This window comes from Ascaphus truei, chromosome 4 (genome assembly GCF_040206685.1).
Source record: "Ascaphus truei isolate aAscTru1 chromosome 4, aAscTru1.hap1, whole genome shotgun sequence".
Classification (NCBI taxonomy): Eukaryota; Metazoa; Chordata; class Amphibia; order Anura; family Ascaphidae; genus Ascaphus; species Ascaphus truei.
Genome location: NC_134486.1, coordinates 325,171,429 through 325,185,733, shown reverse-complemented (window position 1 = coordinate 325,185,733; position 14,305 = coordinate 325,171,429). Strand labels below are relative to the sequence as shown.

The following is a 14,305-nucleotide window of genomic DNA, read 5'->3' as shown; positions in this document are numbered from 1 at the left end:
GGCTACAACACTACTGAAAACTGAAAGCACTCATGATCAATACCAAAAAGAAAAATGTCCACAGATTAGGGAGTTGATTCTATGTGTGTCATAGTGGCCATTCGGACTATTTTACGGGGAATTGGGAATTTTGTCTGAAGACCGATCCTATCGGCTGCTTTGGCACATGTACAATCAGTCCCTAAAAATCCAACTTTGTAAAATTTGCAACGCTAGAGCATAACTCCCCAACACACACAGAACAAACCGAACTGTATGGTGAACCTCTCCATGCTCAAACCAAAGAAAGAGGAACTCTGTGTACTTTCCAAAGGACTGGCATTCTCTACAAAAAAATTGCTAACTCCCTCCCCCACAAAGGCCATAGACAGAATAGAACTATGTCGTGACATGGAGAAATTCGTCAGAATGCCTTAATAGATTCTACCCTGACAGAAAGAATAATTAATCCACCAACACCATGTAACAAGGACATATCATAGCAAATAGAAAATCTAACTGGACTCCTCCACCAGGAATTAACCCTAAACCTTCAGACAGATTAGCGTCCACTATTCTATAAAAACAGAAGGAACAAATACAGTAATTTAACAACCCAGGAAAGGAAAGGCATACAGTCACTAAGAAACAACAGAGATTATAATCACACCAGCGGACAAGAAAGTTGCTGTTATAATGAACACAGAAAATAATTTGTCCGAAGAAGGGACTTTTGTGATCTTAATAGTTTGTAGTCTTTTTAACCAAGAATTAGCTATTAAAAGGTATCCAGTCTATCTTACTGTATTTTTCTTTGTATTTTCTATGGGCTATCAGTACCATCCTTTATTTGTATAACAAGTAGGGTTTCTGATGAGTGAATATAAATCCCAGAATATCAGCAATAGTTTTTATCAACACTGGAAATGCATGAGGCCTACATATGAATTTAAACCAGAATACACAATACAATGTGCTCTGCTCCTCCAATTGGTAAGGAAACTTTTGAGTGTTAGATACCTCATAGGCTGCAATACCTTTTAATGGACCAAAATCAATCATACAAGGTTTTCTTCTAAATAAGATTTAAAACGTTTATCCACACATATGAAGAACAATATCATCAGGGCTCACTGTAATAAATGGGAATGGGACTGCAAAAACTGCACTTGAAACATCTCTGGCACTCCCACTCAAAGTATTTACTATGGCTCTTTAATTGAATCTGTCTATCTCTCTCTCTATCTATATATTTCTATCTAATTCATTGTTCATTTCTTCAGTACTACTAGTACTACAGTAGTTAATACTATTTTGTAGTGATGTACCGAATACCAGGTAATTACCGTTACCCGGCTTACGCAGGACTTTTTTTGGTACCCGAAAATTACCCAGACCCGGCACCAGGGGGCTGGAACCGTTCGCCAAGTAATTTCCCTTGTGCTCCCTCTTTCCAGCAGCCCGCGGTGGAGGGTGAGGAAGACCACTGCAGAGGGTGAGGAGGACCACGGCAACATAGTTGTTACAGAGGCAGACATCCTGGCGGTGGTTGAGCTGGTGGGAGCAGCGGAACATATGACAGCTGATGCCGGTGGGAGCCGGGGAACATGTGACCGGAGCAGGAGCGTTACTATTGGGCAGCCGGTGAGGAGCTGGTTTTACTATAGTAATGTTCCTGCTCCGGTCACATGTTCCCCGGCTCCCATCGGCATCGGCTGTCATGTGTTCCGCTGATCCCACCGGCTCAACAAGGACATCCTCTGCTACCATCGCCACCACCAGGATGTCTGCTGAGGCTCCCACAATGTCACTGTGGTCCTCTTCACCCTCCACAGCGGTCTTACTCACCCTTCGCCGCCGGCTGCAGGTAAGCCAAAGCTACCCAGCCGTGTACCTGGTACCAGGCTCGCAAATTCCTGATATCCGGTACCCCGGTCCCTGGCAATCCTCAGGACCCGGTACAACACTACTATTTTGGGTAGCATAAATGTTAAATAGCATTTTCATTAATAGTTAAAAATATTATATATATTTCTTTGCTATATGTAGTTTACAGTTTAGTGATTTTAGGTCTACATTTGAAAAGATAAAAGTATTAAACTAACCTTAAATTTTAATCAGTGGTATAGAAGTTATTACCTGGGAAAATGTTTTCATTCTTTTAGAACTCATGTTCACAAGTGCGGCAATAAAGTAAAACATATTAGTCAGTGATTTGTTACTAGTTGTAATTTGAAAATTTGCATTTTTCAGAATTTGGATTGACAGCCACTGCAGACCAGTCACCAGAATCACCACCGCGTGTCAGGACATTGTTTCCAGAGACCTGGATTTGGCTGGAAGCCAATATTAGGTATGGTAAAAAAAAACCACTGAGTTACTGGTAGAATAAATAAAGAAATTGGTCCATATTTCCTTAGCAGTGGTACTACGTAAGGCACGCTCCGGCACAGGTAATAATATCTTCTCTTCTGCATTTTCAGTTACATTTTTTATTTTTATTTTGCAGCTCAGGCATCAATACTAATTTGCAAGTTACTGTGCCGGACTCAATTACTTCTTGGGTGGCCAGTGCTTTTGTTATTTCCGAGGGACTTGGACTGGGAGTGACAAATGAGCCTGTTGAGGTAATGTGTAATTTTATTATTTTGCACTTTAAGCACCAAAACCACAAAGGGTCATTTTTATGTTCAAAGGTTTTGAGATGCGCTTACTAACTTTTAAATGATGTAAGTATGGGCAGTCATGATTACTTCTATCAAGCGAAGCAGACATAATTGACATTATATTAATAATATATATACTGTACATACAGATGTGACAGTTGTATGTGCTGGAATGTTTGTTTATCCACATGAAACAACATCAGTGCTGGAAGTACATAAGAATACATTGCTTATTGCTCTGCAATGTATGATTTGTCTTTACAGTTACAGGCAATAAACTAAATGTGGTTAAACTGTGCATGATATATTTGCCTATTAGTCCATAGTTGATATTTTTGGGCCACTTAATCAAAACAAATTATTTTGCTGCTCGACAGAAATTATACTTGTAATCTTTGCATCCTATTGCCAGCTGCTTCTAATTGGCTAATCAATTAATTTTACTGTTCTAAATATTAGATTATATTCTCTCTGCCAGTAAAAATGTGCATACCATTGCATATCCTGTTGATATGAAAACACATTATTTATTTACAGGTTTTGGATTGCCTAACGTGTTATTCTTATGTGTTATTTTCCAGCTAGAAGCATTCCAATCTTTTTTTATTTCACTGAATCTCCCATACTCGGTAACTAGAGGAGAACAATTTATTCTTGAAGTTATCCTGTTCAACTACTTAACAGAAAACTTGGAGGTACAGTACTCCGCATTTATTTTTTGGCTTCTACTGTATACTGTAACTAAGTATTTGTACATTATCTCATGGGATTAAATGTATCCTGTATGAACAAAATGACTTTTTCTAATGCTATCACTGTTTTGGTCTTCCATATCTCATGGTGGAAAAAATCCGGTTAATGAGGAATCTCCCCTCCCCTTGAATGACTTCGTCTTAGGGTCAGATTCAATACAGTTCAAAGAAAATCCAAAGGTGAATTGTATCACACACACAGCTTTGCTGTATTCAATTCTGAAATAGCCATAGCAAAGAGGCAGTGAATACAGGGTAAATTGGCTGTGAAGAGGGGCGAGGAAGCATTCTCAAATATTCAAATCGATATGTAAATGAAAGAGAAATATCGCCAAATTAACTAGGCACACTGTATTGAAATCACCAAAGATGATTATCATTTGGCCAATTGAGATTTATCTCAAATTTATTTCACCTGCCTTAGGCCCAGATTCACTAATAGCTGCTAAACTTTATCACATCTTAATTCCCATTTATTAATATGGACGTTAATCCATGCAAAATCTTACCACCTTTTAGCGAATCTGGGCCTTATTGTAGCGAATTAACCTGTGAGGCTTCCTAACTTAGGGTTTTCTACCTTTAAAAAAGGTAGCAGAATGTAGCAGAACCCCAGGCACCACATCCTATATACCGCACATAAAAATGTTTTTGCAATAATAATTTTTACATATTTTTTCAATATTCAGTACAACAGGTACAGTGTGTGTGTGTGTGTGTGTGTGTGTGTGTGTGTATATAATATATATATATATATATATATATATATATATATATATATATATATATATTTGACAGCAGGCACCCAAGGACTAAAGCAAAATTAAAATAGCAGGCACATATATCCTGCCACGACATATCAACACTAGCTGCAGCCGGAAAAACTGTACTGTGTCTTAACTTATATGATGTCAACGCTGAAGAGCTGTAGTTGGCGCCAGTACCACTACTCTTCAAGCTACACTTCAAGTTGCAAAACATCGCAGTCCAACCCTTTTAGGGAATTTAAATAATGCAAGGTGTGTGGAATACGCTATTCCGCTTTGACATCAGATAAACGAAGACAGTTTATTTTTAAACATATGTTTGTTTACTGTGACACTGTGGTTTGGTATTACCCTGGTATTTTCCCTTGTGCACTGCCCTGGGGAAGGTTCTCTGCGCAGGACAAAAATGTTGGTATTCCTGTTGGACTTAATTATACTTTTTTGTTCAATTCATTACTGTGTGCTGTATCAACATTTCTCCATTCCTTGGCTTGGGTAATGTACAGTATGAGAGAAAAAAATCCTCAGCAGAGGCAGGCATGGTGCACAGTAAAGGGTAGATAGTTAAAGTCTGTGAGGTTCCCAAGTGACCCAATATACCAGCACAGCACAAGAGATAATCACATAAAAGTGGTTTATTGGGTCAAAATGCACACATATGCCTGACGTTTCAGTCCTTGGGGGACCTACATCATATATATATATATATAAAACAAAAAGAAAACAGCGCGGCTCCCATAGCGTAAAATTGTAATTTAATATTAAAAATGTCGGGCAAATGAATCACGGACACTTACAATGCAAGTAAAATAAAGACATGAATATAAAGTCGTTCGTAGTCACCACCACCATTATATATAATATTTATTAACCTTTTTGGGCAAGGAAAAGAAAAAAATCGAAAATGGACCCCATTTCCAACATTTTCTTAGGAATCCCCCCACTCGTTCACTCACTCAGAAACATCTGGAACTAGCACAAAAACACAGTCACCTGAAAGAACAATAAAAAAAAAACACCTTCTCTCCCCTCCCCATAATAAACCCTCCAATTCCTGTGTGTTCCCCACTACCTCTGTGCTTAATGAAAATGGCCCCAGCATTACAAGCCCACTGATATTTATTATTATTTAAAAAAAAAAAAACTTTACTCTCACAATATATTTATCACTCTTTAGGGTGTGTAGGACTTTTGAATCTGGCCCATCGTAGGTATTGAACTGTAGTGGAAATCCTGTCACCAAACCAAATTGTAGTTGATTCTTTGCATACTGTATGCAAGTGAATAGCAAGTTACATGCTAACTTGTTATACATAGCTTACTGTATTACAAGTTAGTTCTAATGATCCAAATTAGCACGTTATTATATAAATATTCCTGCTAGTATGTGAAATAAGACAGGTTTACTAATTAAGACTTAAATAATGCAAATAGGTCCATCTTTACAGAGCAGCACGATTCCACAAAACACCTTCCTGAGCTGGAAGACACTTTATGGCCCATTCAAGTTAATGACACTCCTTAGCAAATATGACACTTAGGGGGTTAGCCATTGGGAGTTGCTGTGTGTTAGACTTCATTGGGGAATTTTGTCTTAAAATGGTTGCATCACCCGCTTTGGTGTATATAGAATCAACCTCTTAGAGCCTCATGCAGAGAGCATAGAATTTTCAAATTGGCGAATTTCATAAAAAGTAGCTTTTTTGGAGAGTTTTATTCTCCATATGCAGAAAAGTGCGAATTCTGCTATGTTTAACATGGATGCGTGTGGCGAGTTTGAATGGGAAAGATGCGCGCTTCAGAAATGTGTAAAAAAAAAATCGCGGCTTTTTTTTCCCCTTTGCTATAGGCGGCGAGCGCCATTTTATTGCCAACTTTTCCTGGCGCGGCAAAAATGAGAAAATCAGCCGCTACATGCCGTTCGTACCTCTCTGCATTCGGAGAGTTTTAAAAATGGCGAGATGGAGGTTCTCGCCAGCCGCGAGGCGAGTTTTAGCAATAGAAAAAACAAAATGGCGTGTTTTTCGTAACTCGCCATTTTCTGCCGGTTTCTGCGCGAAATTGTACAAAAAATGGCGAATTTTGAAATAACGATGCTCTCTGCATGAGGCCCTTAATCTATTTCAGCAAACATCTTTGTTTTTGTGCACAACTACAGTATATATTTACATGCTCAGGTCATCCACTGAATATTTGGTATCTAAATGTTTTTCAGGTAATATATGCTTTCTCTTTAATTTAACATAGTTTATTAATATTTTGCAGGTCATGGTAACATTGGAACCAAGTGACTCATTTGAAATAATAGCTGTAGCAAATAATAGTGTCAATACTGTAGCAGGCCAACAGAAGGTGTCTGTTCCAAGTCAAGATGGAAAAACTGCTCTCTTTCCAATAAAACCAAAGCAGCTGGGTGAAATTCCAATCACAGTGAAAGCAACTTCACCAGCAGCTTCTGATGCTATAAGCCAAACAATATTAGTAAAGGTAAGTTGTTTTGATGGCTGTCCAAGCGCAAATATCTGGATATGTTTTGTTTTTGTTTTTTTACACTTTGTCATATTATATATTTTGGAGATTGAAATAGGTTTGGGGAAACTGTGGGAAACATGTATGGTAGATGCTATGTATTGTATTGTATTGTATTGTATGTCTTTATTTATATAGCGCTATTAATGTACATAGCGCTTCACTGTAGTAATACATGTGGTAATCAAATAAATAACAGATAATATAAATAACAGATCATGGGAATAAGTGCTTTAGACATTAAAGTAACATTTCGGAAGAGGAGTCCCTGCCCCGAGGAGCTTACAGTCTAGTTGGTAGGTAGGTAGAACGTAGAGAGACAGTAGGAGGGAGTTCTGGTAAGTGCGTCTGCAGGGGGCCAAGCTTATGTATCATGTGTTCAGAATATCCACAGTGCTATTCATATGCTTCTTTAAGCAAGTGTGTCTTAAGGTGGGTCATAAAGGTGGATAGAGAGGGTGCTAGTCGGCTACTGAGGGGAAGGGCATTCCAGAGGTGTGGGGCAGTCAGTGAAAAAGGTTTAAGGCGGGAGAGGGCTTTAGATACAAAAGGGGTAGAAAGAACACATCCTTGAGAAGAACGCAAGAGTCTGGATGGATCTTAAGGATTTTCTGTAATTAATGTTAAGTGTATATTGAGGATTTGTTGTCACTTTCAACAAGTACAGGCATACCCCGCTTTAAGTACACTCACTTTAAGTACACTCGCGAGTAAGTACATATCGCCCAATAGGCAAACGGCAGCTCACGCATGCGCCTGTCAGCACGTCCTGAACAGCAATACCGGCTCCCTACCTGTACCGAAGCTGTGCGCAAGCGGGGAGACTATAGAGCCTGTTACACATGCGTTATTTACATCAGTTATGCACATATATGATGATTGCCGTACAGTACATGCAACGATAAGTGGAAAAAAGGTAGTGCTTCACTTTAAGTACATTTTCGCTTTACATACATGCTCCGGTCCCATTGCGTACGTTAATGCGGGGTATGCCTGCATAAATGTATAATTTCTAGATATAATATATATTATATATTAAAAAACTAGATTTTTTAAGGGGGGCATGAAGGACCGCAGGAGCAAAGCAAGGTGGTGAAAGGGGAGGACAACGGCAAGAGAAGAGGACGGAGGATCACCAGAGCGGAGCAAGAGTTGGAGCGAAGCAGGGCAGCAGAAGAGGATGGCTGGGGAGGAGCGGTCCGACCCAGAAGTCTTCACTGACTTTGGTGTCTGCTGCTGCTACAGCACGCTCCTCCCAAGCCGTCTTCCTCCTCTGCTGCCCTGTTTCGGTCCCATCATCCAACTCCTCTGCCGCGGTCCTCCTCTCCCGCGTTTCTCATCCTCCGAAGCCAGAGAGGCATTGTTGAAGGGGTGAGAGGAAGAGGAGGTGACAGGATGAGAAGGAAAGGGTGAGAGGAGGAGATTAGGTGAGAGAGGAGGAGAGGGATGAGAGGAGGAGGGGATGAAAGGAGGAGGAGAAGAGAGGTGAGAGATGAGGAGGAGAGGGGTGATAGAAGAGAAGATGGGATGAGAGAGGTGGAGATGGGATGAGAGAGGAGGGGGGAGCAGGAGGAGGGGGGAGAGGTGAGAGAGGAGGAGGGGTGAGCGGAGGAAAAGAGGAAAGAAATAGGAGAAGAGGGGAGGGGATGAGAGCAGAGAAGTAGATGGAATGAGAGAGGAGGAAAGGAGGAGGAGAGGGTGAAAGAGGAGGATGAGGGTGGCAAGAGAGAGAGGGTGGCAAGAGAGAGAGGGTGGGGAGGGTGGTGAGAGCATGAGGAGGGAGGATGAGAGAGAGGATGAGGATGAGGAGGGAGAGCGAGAGAGGATGATGAGGGAGGGTGTGAAAGAAGATGAGGAGGGGTTTAGAGAGAGAAAGGAGGGAGGATGAGAGCGTATGAGGAGGGAGGGCGAGAGAGAGAGAATAAGGAGGGTGGGTTAGAGAGAAATAAAAAGTTTGTGTGTGTTGAGCACGCGTATTTTAAATGAAACTTCTTTGTCTTTTGTCCCTGTTTTGTCACAGAAATTGTATTTGTAGTGGTGCTGTATTTTTTATTAAAAATCAAAACACAATTTCTGTGACAAAACACAAAAAAGTTTCATTTAAAACGTGCGTGCTCTGCACACACACCCTGTTTTAGCTATTTGCTCTTCTATATTTATACTAATTGTGATTTCCTTGTGACTGTGTGTGTGAATGTATGACACTGTGAATGTGTGTGGGTGTGATTCTGTATGTGTGTGTGTGATTCTGTGACTGTGTGTGTGATTATGTGTGTGCACGTGCGCCTGTGTGTGTGATTGCAACTGTTTGTGTGTGTGCGCGTGACTGTGTGTATGTGTACGCGTGACTGCGTGTGTGTGTGTGTGCGCGTGACTGCGTGTGTGTGTGTGCGCGTGACTGCGTGTGTGTGTGTGTGTGTGTGTGTGCATGTGACTGTGTGTGTGTGTGTATGACTGTGTGTGTGTGCATGACTGTGTGTGTGTGCATGACTGTCTTTGTGCGTGTGACTGTGGGTGTGTGCACGTGACTGCATGTATGTGTGTGTGTGACTGTGTATGTGTATGTGTGACTGTATGGATGACTCTGTGGGTGACTGACTGACCTGGGTAGGTGACTGACTGACTGCGTCACTGACTGGGTGGGTGGGTTACTGACTCACTGAGTGACTGACTGGGTGTGTGGGTGGGTGACTGTCTAGGTGTGTGGGTCTGGGTGACTGACAGGGTGGGTGGGTGGGTGACTGACTGGGTGTGTGGGTGGGTGACTGGGTGTGTGGGTGACTCTGTATATAGGGGGCCCACCTGTGCAGCAGAGAGATTGGAAGGGGTCCAGGTGGCTGATTCTGGGGTCCTGCACATACGCGCAGTGCTGGACGCATGATCACCGTGCTGGCTGTGCAATGGCCATGCCTATGCACGTGCACTGCAACGGCCATGCCTGCACACGCACACGGCAACAGCCACACCTGCGCATGCGCACGGCAATGGCCGCAACCTGCTCACGCTCATGGCGATGGCCGTGCCTGCTTTATTGAGACTACTGGGTTCTGCACATGCGAGCCGCGGCTCACAACCTGTTCTTCTGCGCATGCATATGATGCAGGCTGGAATTGTGTTTTTTTGCGCATGCGCGAGTGGCACACGCGACAGGCGCAAGACCATTAGGAGCGTGACATCACCTGCATTTCGGTTTTGCGTTACAAGGTAAGGATTTTTTCTAATGAAGACACTGTAGGTGCCAGCAAAGAAGTTTCACTTAAAAAATGCAGTCAGTATTATCTTATACTATTACACTGATTTATATATTTTAAAAAAATATAACATTTGTCATAGTTTACCGTTTTATAAATGTTGAAATGTGCAAGTATTTTTACATATTCACAGTTACATTTATATTGTATACCGATTAATAAAGTTTTTTTTTCCATGTGATTTGGATTACATCAGGGGGGGGACGACTAATATCACGGATAAAGTGGGACTCAATGTAAAAAATCCTGCCCTAGAGAAATGTGTCTTTTTTTGTAGTCCACATGTCCCTCTCTATCTGTTCTGTGCAGTAGATTGTGAAGTAGAGGGACCCTAAACACAATATATTGTACATGATTTTCTAATATAATGGTATACATTGATGCTACATAGTTATTGAAGAGGAATGAGGCCGCCCAGTTTAACATTTTAAGTGTGCTCTGGATCTTGGCAGCCACCCTTATAAAATGTTAATCACATAAGTAAAAGAAGTAAAAACATTCCATAATTAAAGAATCCTTATATACAGTATGTTAACAAACTTACATTCTGTAGTTTGGAATAGCAGACATATAATGTAATGTAGATCAACAAGGTTTCCCCGCATTATAGATTCTGGAGCATTGGTGCAAATTTCTTCTAGTGCTTCTCAAAGTTGCTACTCTACAGAAAATAAGTCTGCTATTCCATTCTAGGTACTGTAAGGCTTTTTTTTTTAGTGCATGGTGTAAAGATGAGGCTTTTTTTAATATGGAGTGCTGAATACTTTCTTTCTGACTTCACTAAATCTGATCTCTTCCTATGTCCATAAATCCTCTTGCTAAAATAAAAAGTATTACTATGATTGACATCTTTAAGATATATTAAAGAATAACATTTATTCTTATTATTGCTTTGCAAATATAGATCTGTACATCATGAGCCATTTATCTTCCTGTCTTACCAGTTTATCCAAGTGCTTCTGTAGAGAAACTGTATTCTGTTCTGATATTGCTTTACTTCGTTTTGTGTCACCAGCAAAGATGGAGACCTTGTCCTTTATGCCCATCATTAAGTCATTAACAAACACGTGAAAGAACAGTGGCCCTATTGTTGATTCTTAAAATACTCTGCTTATAGCTCTAATTCAATCTGAATAAGTCACATGCAATTGAACAAAAAAATACAATATATGTGTCTGCTAATGTAACTGCATTCCGTGTTTTTCTTTTTCTTAAAGGCTGAAGGAGTCAAGCACTTTTATTCACAAACTGTACTTTTAGAGGCAACTGGTACTGGAAGTGCACCTCAAACAGTGTCCAAGAGTTTATCATTCACTTTCCCTGGTGACGTGGTGAACGGCAGTGAACAAGCATTTGTCACTGTTATTGGTAAGAAATGTCCATTGTCATTTCCTCATTGAGAATTATTCCATTCTATACAGGTGTCCTTTTGTAAGTTAATCAAAACCCCTGAAACATTGAAAATATATCAATTAAACCTAGAGAATGTTTCATATGAAACTTGCCATAAATCCTATGCCCAGGACATACTTGAAAACGAGAGGTAACTCTCAATGTATTACTTCCTGGTAAAATATTTTATAAATAAAATAAATAAATAAATAAATAAATGATATTAGCAAGAGTTTTGAGTTAATTTTAATACAATGTTTGTTTAACAGATTTTTAAAATAATGAGTATTTGTTTCAGTGAAAAATTACAAACAGAAGGTAATGTGCAAAGATTAATATTTTGCTTAATTAATACAATATTTGTTTTCATCAGGGGATCTTCTTGGACCTTCAATTGATGGTCTTGCATCTCTGATACAGATGCCATATGGTTGTGGAGAACAAAACATGATTAACTTTGCTCCCAACATCTATGTGCTACAATATTTAATAGAAACTAAACAGATAAAGGAAGAAATTAGGACTAAAGCCACCGGTTACATGGAACAAGGTAAGTGTCCACTTAAATAACACAGTATATTGAAGAAAATTACCGATAACACCTTCAGGAAATCAATAGACTACAGTATATTCTCAATATGACGTCCAACATGGTTCAGAAGTTCTCCTGTGGCCTTGAATAGAAACTGGCAACATTAAAAATATATATATTTTACTAAAAAAGTGCCACCCTGGGACTTAAGACCATCTTCTTTATCAAAATATGCAAGCAAATGTAATGTGTAGATTAGATTACCTCTTCAAACAAAATATGTCAGGCTTAATGGAAGACCCAAATCTCACACTTATAAGATACATCTTGTGTGAGAACAGAACAAATTGGAGGGAAAAGGTATGTCCAATATCTTAGGGACACTTCTTTTAACCTTTGAGTACTATTGCACTTATTATTGATGCACTGTAGGGACTAGCTAGTGTTATACCAGACAGTTTAGAACCCAGATAGAGTGCCTATAAATACCGGCTGTTGATAAATATACTCACGTTTACGTGGCTTCAGTATTTAACTACTGCAATTAGAGCTATAATGGATCCTGCTTTTACTATTAATTATAGGCTAAAGTTGTTAAATTCCGGGCATTATCAAAATCCCTGCTCTCTGATTGGTTCAAATTCCGGGCATTATCCAATCAGTAATGGCCCGGAATTTTTGGCACCCTGCCATGTTTTTCAACCAATCAGCTTTCAGTTTTCATTCAAAAAGAGTGAGATCAGCACTCAGACGGAGAGGTGATTGGACAGGACGCAGCAGCAAGGCACTGACTCCTCCCCCACCCTGCCTGTGTGTCTGTTGTTTGTTTTGTTGGTGTAAAGGGGGCCAGCAGAGTGTTTTATTGGTGTGTGTCTTCTGTTGGTGTGTTTTGTGGTTGTAGAGGGGGCAGCAGAGTCTGTTTTGTTGGTGTGTGTCTGGTGTGTGTTTTGTGGGTGTAGAGGGGGGGGGCTGCAGTGTGTGTGTCTTCAGTGTGTGTTTTGTGGGTGGAAGAGGGGTGCAGATTGTTTTGTTGGGGTGTGTATCTGCAGTGTGTGGGTTTACAGGGGGCTGCAGTGGGTGTAGAGGGGGGCTGCAGTGGGTGTAGAGGAGGGCTGCTGGTGTGTGTTTTGTGGATGCAGAGTGGTGTGCATATAAGTGATTTTCTTTTGATGGACATATCTTTGCTCTCCAATTTGTTCTGACATTTATCTAACCACACATTGCACCCACGTTGCTTACATTATTGTCTTACACTCCTTATATTTTCGGTAACAAGTTGATCGAGTTTATCTTTTGTTTTTTTTGCCTTGTGTGACAACACCACCTGAAATACTTCACATTTTTAAACTTCATGTATGGCTTGTTGAACACAAATTGAGCTTTCACACAGATGTCCCATAGCACAATTATGTTTCATTCTGACACTATTATTTATTTCATTCCCAGAGTTTCAGCTCTTAAATACTGCCTGAAATATACATTTCTAAATAAAAACAAAACAAGGGAATCAATGACAGTGACCATGGAACATGTATGGTTGACCAATTACTTTATAATTTAACATGACTATCAGTTCACATGACTGTTTTGCATATAACTACTGTAGCTGCCATTAGCACACGTAGTTGCTATTTAGAAAGATCTCCTGTTATGTCAGTGTATAAAAATCGAGAGAGATCCTCCTCCCTTTTTATAGATGCGTTTTGCACTAGAGAATACCGTTTTTTCTAAGATTTCATTCCTCTTCTTCTGAACATGCCAAAACACTCAGAGCTGCAAGAATAAGCCCCAATATATCAAAGTATCTTTTCTGCTGAACTGATGGTTTTAACATTTTAATCAAGATATTATGGTTCTACCAGTGCCAGTTTAGTACAGAATATTTGATAGATAACCCCAATAAAGGGAAGTGGCTAGTAGTACTTTTGTCTATTTGGTGACTAATCTGGAATTAATTCAGGGAAAATAACACCATTTCTGTTTAAGTAAACACACTATTACCGTATTTTCACTGGTTTAACACAACACAGTGAGTCCTGCCCTTATTCTGACTTTACTTTAAATGTGCTTTTGTTTTTTGCTGAACGTATCATTTCAGTTGTTGTACACATACTGTATATATAAAAAAAATTACGTACTTCTGAATTTTTTGTATAATTGTCATACTGTACATATATTTACATTATAAAAAAGTAGCAATGCTTTAAAATGTTATTTTTTAAATGATCAAGTCTTTGATGTGTTTTTTTTTATTTTTTAAATGTAGGTTATCAAAGAGAATTAACCTACAAGAGAGATGATGGTTCATTTAGTGCTTTTGGAAACTGGGATCCTTCTGGAAGTACTTGGTAAGCTTTTCATGTACATTTTAAAATTAAAACAGCATTTTATATTTAAGAAGATTTCGAAAACTGTTGCAGAAATTACACATTTCTGC

The 14,305-nt window shown here is 39.7% G+C and overlaps 1 protein-coding gene across 1 annotated transcript in view; it reads left to right on the top strand.

The window, feature by feature from the left end:
- The window catches only part of LOC142493649 (CD109 antigen-like), a 98,233-nt gene that overhangs the window by 64,248 nt on the left and 19,680 nt on the right, over positions 1–14,305 (top strand). Inside the window, exons 18-24 of the mRNA XM_075598013.1 lie at positions 2,233–2,332; positions 2,489–2,606; positions 3,227–3,340; positions 6,430–6,651; positions 11,162–11,312; positions 11,710–11,886; positions 14,135–14,216. Of these exons, the coding sequence (XP_075454128.1) occupies positions 2,233–2,332; positions 2,489–2,606; positions 3,227–3,340; positions 6,430–6,651; positions 11,162–11,312; positions 11,710–11,886; positions 14,135–14,216 (964 nt within the window). The remainder of the gene's footprint in view (positions 1–2,232; positions 2,333–2,488; positions 2,607–3,226; positions 3,341–6,429; positions 6,652–11,161; positions 11,313–11,709; positions 11,887–14,134; positions 14,217–14,305) is intronic.